The sequence below is a fragment of the Salmo trutta genome, chromosome 40, assembly GCF_901001165.1.
Source record: "Salmo trutta chromosome 40, fSalTru1.1, whole genome shotgun sequence".
Lineage (NCBI taxonomy): Eukaryota > Metazoa > Chordata > Actinopteri > Salmoniformes > Salmonidae > Salmo > Salmo trutta.
This window is the reverse complement of record NC_042996.1, coordinates 4,517,113-4,524,898: the sequence shown is the minus strand read 5'-3', so window position 1 is coordinate 4,524,898 and position 7,786 is coordinate 4,517,113. Positions and strand designations below refer to the sequence as shown.

Genomic DNA, 7,786 nt, shown 5'->3' with positions numbered 1-7,786 from the left:
GCACTAGCATTGGTTAGGGTGTCAGTATCTGCACCTGTCGTTGGTCCGATTAGCCCACTGTTACCATTGTGTCACTGCGAAGTACAGTAAATGTACCGTCACCACACCAGGAAGGAGATATGAACATGCTGTACACATGACACATCTATAACTGATCTGAAAACACCTATAACCCCGGCAAGTGTATACACTTGTTATCATGGGCTGACGGACCTTGACTCCAAAATGCCCTATTCTTTCTAGAGTCTGAGAGCTACTCCAGTCCATTCCATCATGAGAGTGTTTGAGTTTCTACATCAATGTTGGAGTTCTAAGTTTCGATTAAAGTTTGCGTTCAAGGCTGTATCCCTGTTTGTACAGACATCTGCAGTCAACACAGACCACACGACAAATTGTTTAAATGAAAGGCATGCAGCTTTTGAGTTTAGCTAGCTGTGGTGCATTCAGGTACTCCAGTTTCCCTGAAGGGGTAGAAGAGGTTATCAGAACTGATTTAGTTGTCTCTAAGAGAAGCCGTCCGTGGAACACACACTGTTTTGGAAATAACGAGCCCTTTTGTCCCTTCTCTCTTTCCCTATTTGTCAGATTTGTCAGATGGCTGCTGCAACCCATCTGCTGCTGCAACCCATCTGCTGCTGTAACCCATCTGCTGCTGTAACCCATCTGCTGCTGTAACCCATCTGCTGCTGTAACCCATCTGCTGCTGCAACCCATCTGCTGCTGCAACCCATCTGCTGCTGTAACCCATCTGCTGCTGCAACCCATCTGCTGCTGTAACCCATCTGCTGCTGCAACCCATTTACTGCTGCAACACATCTGCTGCTGCAACCCATCTGCTGCTGAAACCCTTCTGCTGCTGTAACCCACCTGCTGCTGCAACCCATCTGCTGCTGCAACACATCTTCTACTGCAACACATATTCTACTGCAACCCATCTGCTGCTGAACCCTTCTGCTGCTGCTACAACCCATCTGCTGCTACAACCATCTGCTGCTGCAACACATCTTCTACTGCAACACATCTTCTACTGCAACACATCTTCTACTGCAACCCATCTGCTGCTGAAACCCTTCTGCTGCTGCAACCCATCTTCTGCTGCAACCCATCTGCTGCTGCAACACATCTTCTACTGCAACACATCTTCTACTGCAACCCATCTTCTACTGCAACCCATCTGCTGCTGCAACACATCTGCTACTGCAACCCATCTGCTGCGTAACCCATCTGCTGCTGCAACCCATCTGCTGCTGCAACACATCTGCTACTGCAACCCATCTGCTGCTGAACCCTTCTGCTGCTGCAACCCATTTACTGGCTGCAACCATCTGCTGTAGACGCGAAAGGGGAAGGTACGGCTCTGCAGAAAATAAAATAACATAGAAAAAGAAATTTAAACGAAACAGATTCTGAGTGCCGTTTATCAGTTGACGTGTTGTAGCTCATGCGTGTTTTAAGAGCTTGCATATCAGAAGTGTGATTGACCTCACACCCCCCGCCCTCCCTCCTTCCCCAATCATGCCCCGTTCATAGATCATTAGGATCTGACTGCGCGACTGTTGACAACTTATTCCCCCACCCTTACCCCTCCCTAGTGCATACTGATCCCCTTATTCCCCCCCTTACCCCCTCCCTAGTGCACACTGATCCCCCTTATACCCCCCCTTACTGCACACTGATCCCCTTATTCCCCCCTTACCCCTCCCTAGTGCACACTGATCCCCTTATTCCCCCCTTACCCCTCCCTAGTGCACACTGATCCCCTTATTCCCCCCCCTTACCCCCTCCCTAGTGCACACTGATCCCCTTATTCCCCCCTTACCCCTCCCTAGTGCACACTGATCCCCTTATTTCCCCCCCTTACCCCTCCCTAGTGCACACTGATCCCCCTTATTCCCCCCTTACCCCTCCCTAGTGCCACTGATCCCCTTATTCCCCCCTTACCCCTCCCTAGTGCACACTGATCCCCTTATTCCCCCCTTACCCCTCCCTAGTGCACACTGATCCCCTTATTCCCCCCTAATTCACACACTATCAAGAGAACATCCCTGGTCATCCCTACTGCCTCGATCTGGCGGACACACTAAACACATGCTTTGTTTGTAAAATTATGTCTGAGTGTTGGAATGTGCCCCTGGCTATCCGTAAATTAAAAAAACAAGAAAATGGTGGTGTCTGGATTGCTTAATATAGGAATTGAATGATTTATACTTTACTTTTACTTTTGATAGTTAAGTATATTTGATCAATTACATTTACTTTTGATACTTAAGTATATTTAAAACCAAATACTTTTAGACTTTTACTCAAGTAGTATTTTACTGGGTGACTTTCACTTTTACTTGAGTCATTTTCTATTAAGATATCTTTACTTTTACTCAAGTATCACAATTAGGTACTTTTTACACCACTAGCAATGTGTGTATCTATGTGTTTCTGTGTCTGTGAAAAACAGAGCTTCATTACTCCCCAGAGTGAAGATACGGCAGTGCAGAACAGGCTAGGAGCCGTCTTTCATATGGAAATGAGGCCTTGTTTTGGTGGGCAGATATTGCAGTGCTTCAATCACAGAAGACAGGAACGAACTCACATTTATTTCAGGAAGCAGCTTTTTGTGGATATGCCTTAACAAGGAGAGTGAAGGTGGCTCGGCCCTGTGTCAAAACAACGGTGGGTGAAACACTAGGCTAAAATAGCATGACGCTAGGCTAAAATAGCATGACGCTAGGCTAAAATAGCATGACGCTAGGCTAATTCATCAATGAGAAGTGTCTCTCCTTTATCAGTGAGCCTTAGCCTAGATGCCCATGGCTGATATTAGCTGTTGGGTATTGGTTGAAGCATGTTAAACATCTGTGTCATGGGTACGACAGTGCACACAGACACACACACACACAGACACACACACAAACACACAAAGACAGGGAGCTCTATGTTCTGATCACTACTAAGCCAAAAGCATGCAATAACATGGTAATAACAATTCTCCACATGAACACGAATGCATTGCATGTCAGTGTATGGCGAACCAGTTGCCTTGCCCTAGTGGCAGACCCTGAACCTCTCAATGAGACCTGGGTGGATTATGACATTGGTTATGACATTGGTTATGACATTGGTTATGACATTGGTTATGACATTGGTTATGACATTGGTTATGACATTGTAATACTTCAGTTGTTACATTGTTATTACATAGTAAAATACATTGAGGTGGCGGTGGGAGCGACAGGTCTGAATGGGTGGAAGTGGTGTGGATGAGAAGGGAGGCTCGTGGGTGTGATGTCATGTCGTGAGGTTTAAACGTATGACGATCAACACTTCACTGACAAAACACTGAAGTCCAAAGAAAAATGTAACAACAAACAGAATAGAAAAGAGACTTTCAGAGAGATAGGCTAAAAAAGAAGCAACAAAGCCTGGCAACCCACAAAGCGCTCTGAGAGAGTTCCGTGTGAAGTGGTTTGCTTTGGGGGGTATTTTCATCGCTTTTGTATTGTGGTGTCCATTCTGTTTGTGCTCTGCTTAATGGTCCCTGAGCCCAAAGGAATCGCACGACGCACCGCTGCCAAGCCACTTCTATCAGTTCAATCCACTGAACTCTGATTTATTGTTTTTGTCTGTCTTTTTTCCCTCCAATTTCCCTGCCCGCCTTTGATGAAAGTCACCTGAATTCATCTTAACTTGTGCTTCTGAACGGTCTCTTTATACTCAATAATAAGGTGTTGTGGCTGGTTAGGTGACAGTCACTGACTGGAGGGGACTTTTGAGAGTAGTTTCCCAGGCAAACCACACTTTTATCTGATAAATAGTTTTCCGTTTGCCCCTCTGGTGCAAAGACAAAGACGATTGCAGAGAGGTGATTCCATCTCACTCTCTCTCTCTCTCTCTCTCTCTCTCGCTCTCTCTTCTCTCTCTCTTTCTCTCGCTCTCTCTTTCTCTCGTCTCTCTCTCTCTCTCGCTCTCTCTCTCTCTCTCTCTCTCTCTCTCTCTCTCTCTCTCAGTGTGACTAATTCAATCACCCAGGGCCTCGGTGGTGGTTAAAGTGGTATTTAGAGGATGAGCGTTGGCGCTTTTGTTCCAGCAATGCTTTATTGTATCCAGCACCACAGGGTTGGTGGAATCCAGCATCAACACATGCTTTGGCTTGCCGGCTTTTTTCCACTTTTTTTCCCACCATCCAGCAGTAATGTACAGATTCTTAGCAGCAATCATTCAGGCTGGATGGCTTAATTACTATTGACGTTCCACTGGCAGTCGTGGTCATTTGCAGAGTGCTCCGCCTGCAGTGGATTTGGATAAACAGAGCAATGCCAAGTGGCCAAACAAAGACTTGGCGTGTCTCGTTTTGTTTGAGACAGAAAAAGAATGACTCCATGAACTGCAGGAGCTACTGTTGTATATAGACTGATCAACATCCATAATGTCCACATGGAGACGGGTTGAGGAGAAAGACAAGGAGGCAGAGATAAAGGATTTTGAAACGGCTGACTCTCCTCAGACACTAGGAGTATGCAGTAGTTGAGTATAAGGAAGATTCCAGTACCATTCCTGACTGCTTACCTCATTCCCTGATAACACTGTGTGCTCGGTGGAGATATTAAAATATCATATTATCCTCCTCCTGCCTTTATCACTAAGCCCTGGGCCGTGCTTCTATTGTTTCCTACGAAGCAGTGCTTCGGATGAATTGACCAGTGTCCAGGAAATAGGATCTCGCTCTGACTGATTTGGAGATTACCATCGTGTTCCCGTGAATTTATCTTGATTTCCTCTCCTGGAGCTGAGATTGATTCGGTCTTAATTTCGAGTTTCTTTCAACATTCAAAACCCCAAATAAAGTGACAAGCTGCATTTGTAGTGAATAGTAACTCCCTCTCTGTCTACCTGGCCACTATTTAAAGATGTGTAGGAGATTCTCACTCTCTTACGTCTCTTGATGACATCACAGTGGGGAAACGAAAGCACTGAGCCGGGATTGGCCGACGATAGTCAGGGACCCCCAAAGGACTTACAACCACTTCAAGACGGAGGAAACTGGGGCAGCTGTGTTGTCTTACAGTAGCACCACCACCACCAGGAAAACGGTTAGAAGCAACGGTGACTACAATCAACAACAACAAAAAATATGGCGCTGGGTGAAAAGGAAGGCAGCCATCTTACCTGGGGACACAGGCCGAAGACTCCCCCTCGGGGGCCTCTGGGGCCGGGCAGCAGAACTGGTGCAGCACAGTCTGGTTCCTGGGAGATACGAGTGAGAGAGGAGGGAGAGAAAAGGGAGGGAAAGGACATTAGCGAGGCAGGAGGAATAGTAAGGAGCTTGTTTGAAATTGAATAACTAAAACTGGCATCAACCATATTGAGGGTACCCAGGAGGGTCGAGACAAATTGCTGTGGTCTGTTTTAGTAACATTTCTATGGCTTTAACTAATATATGCAATTGAACTGTAACTAAGGTTTCTTTCTTAAGTACATACTGTTGAAATGACACTATTTAAAATGCATTGTAATACAAATACTGTGTTTTACTGAATGGAAGGGGGTTAGTGTATTGCATCTATGAGGAGAGAGTGTTCGTTGGTTCAGCAAACAACCAAGCTAAGCGTGAAAGGAATGTCCCTTTCACTTCAGCCCCAAAAAAGAGCTGCTTCTATTTTGCCCTCTCAACACTAGGTTCACTTCATTTATTGGACATTGTGACACAAAATAGCCCTTTGTACAACTTAATCAACCTCCTGTTGACCTGGCTTACATGGCTGCCGGGCCGTGACGGCTCGTTGTCCCCCTGCTGGCAGCTGTGGGGCTTGCAGGTACCGAGGAGTGGTCGGACATGTCCAGACGTGTGCTGAACGGGCCAAAGGGCTGGAGGAGGGCCAGACTCTCACAGTGAGAAGGGAGAGAGATGGCAGATGTCCCCGACGAGGGGCTGCTTGGAGTGGGGCACGTGGCTGCCTCTCTGCCCTCTAACCCTCCCCACCTCCACCCATCCTGCCTCCACATAGCCTAGCCAGAGAACATTGACTAGCATAGTGCCATGGAGGGGCTCAGCTGGTTAGAGCGTAGAGCTAGCAATGCCAAGGTTGTGGGTTCAGTTCCCGCAGGGACCACAGTATACTGCTGTCCTTCCTCGCTGTTTACCCGCCAAACACTCCTCCTCGACCTCTCCTCTCTTGTGCTCCAACAACTAGTCTTTCCTTCTCATTCTATCCATCCCTGAGACTGTGTGGTCCCCCTTGTTCTCCAGCCCCGTCCCGCAAACTCTCCATCCCTCCTTCCATCCCCCTGTCCCTGAGAGCCAGAGAGGCATGGTCTGATATGCAGGAGGAATTCAATAAATTACTATAACAAAAAAAGCAGCAGCATTTTCCCATCTCTCTTCTGCCTGGACACGGGACGTGGAGGGAGAGAGGGAGCGACAGAGTCCATTTACAGAGCCCAATCCTTCGCTTTGCCCTCTAACTCTCTCCACATCTCTCTCTCTCTCTGCCTTTCCATCTCAGTCTCCTTTCCCCCAGTCCACCTCTCTATCCCTCTCCATCAACCTCTCTAAGGAACTACATTCCCTTGGCCTCCTCTCAGGAACGGTACATGGGGAACAGGAGACCTGGATACTGGGTAGATCCTTCAAGGACAGCATTCACTCACCTGTGAGGGGAGAGTGGCCACCTTAGAAAAATAATGACTAGAATAAAAATGTAAATTATATTTATATGGTAGAGACACCCTGTTTTCTTCCCTATACCCAAACCCACTACTCATGATGGAAGGTAATGCCCTGTCTGTCGGAAAGCTTAGAAGGCACCAGAGTCCATCATGGAACTTCTGACCCTTATCATAAGATCACAAATTGAGAGAGCAACAGAGAGAAAGAGAGAGAGGATAGAGGAGAGAGGGGTTGAGCCAAAGAGCTAAGAAAAGAGGGTGTGATAAAGAGAGAAAATGCAGTGATGGAGCGATAGATAGTGATACATGGAGATAATGAGAGCGATAGTAGAGAGAATGGTAGGCTGGAGATGGTGAGATAGAGATTTCATAAATGAGAGCTGAGAGAGAGATATGGAGATTGATGGGAGAGGAGAGATAGAGAGGGAAGGGGAGAGGAGAGATAGAGAGAGGGAAGGGGGAGAGAGAGAGAGAGAGAGAGATAGAGAGAGAGAGAGAGAGAGAGAGAGATATGGAGAGTGGGGGGGGAGGGAGAGAGAGAGAGTAGAGAGATAGAGAGTGAGTGGTGAGAGAGAGATAGAGAGTGAGGGGGAGAGAGAGAGAGAGAGAGAGAGAGAGAGTGAGGGAGAGAGAGAGATAGAGAGTGAGGGGGAGAGAGAGAGAGAGATAGAGAGTGAGGGGGAGAGAGAGAGAGAGAGAGAGATAGAGAGTGAGGGGGAGAGAGAGATAGAGAGGAGGGGGAAGAGAGAGATTAGAGAGTGAGGGGGAGAGAGAGATAGAGAGAGTGAGGGGGAGAGAGAGAGAGAGTGGGGAGAGAGAGAGTGAGGGGAGAGAGGAGAGAGATAGAGAGTGAGGGGGAGAGAGAGAGAGATAGAGAGTGAGGGGGAGAGAGAGATAGAGAGTGAGGGGGAGAGAGAGAGAGATAGAGAGTGAGGGGGAGAGAGAGATAGAGAGTGAGGGGGAGAGAGAGAGAGAGAGAGAGAGAGATGGGCTCACATACCACTGACCCAATGTGGTTGCTGTATCTCTAGTGGTGGTTCACAGTAGTATAAATCAATGGAAGTGGGGGAACTGGCTAATTAATTCCTATTGTTAAGTACTCTGCTAATTGATTTCTCTTTAATGA

The 7,786-nt window shown here is 47.3% G+C and overlaps 1 protein-coding gene across 1 annotated transcript in view; it reads right to left on the bottom strand.

The window, feature by feature from the left end:
- Positions 1-7,786, bottom strand: part of LOC115180584 (IQ motif and SEC7 domain-containing protein 3-like) — a 114,849-nt gene that overhangs the window by 68,325 nt on the left and 38,738 nt on the right. The window contains exon 2 of the mRNA XM_029742772.1: positions 5,161-5,238. Within this exon, the coding sequence (XP_029598632.1) occupies positions 5,161-5,238 (78 nt within the window). The remainder of the gene's footprint in view (positions 1-5,160; positions 5,239-7,786) is intronic.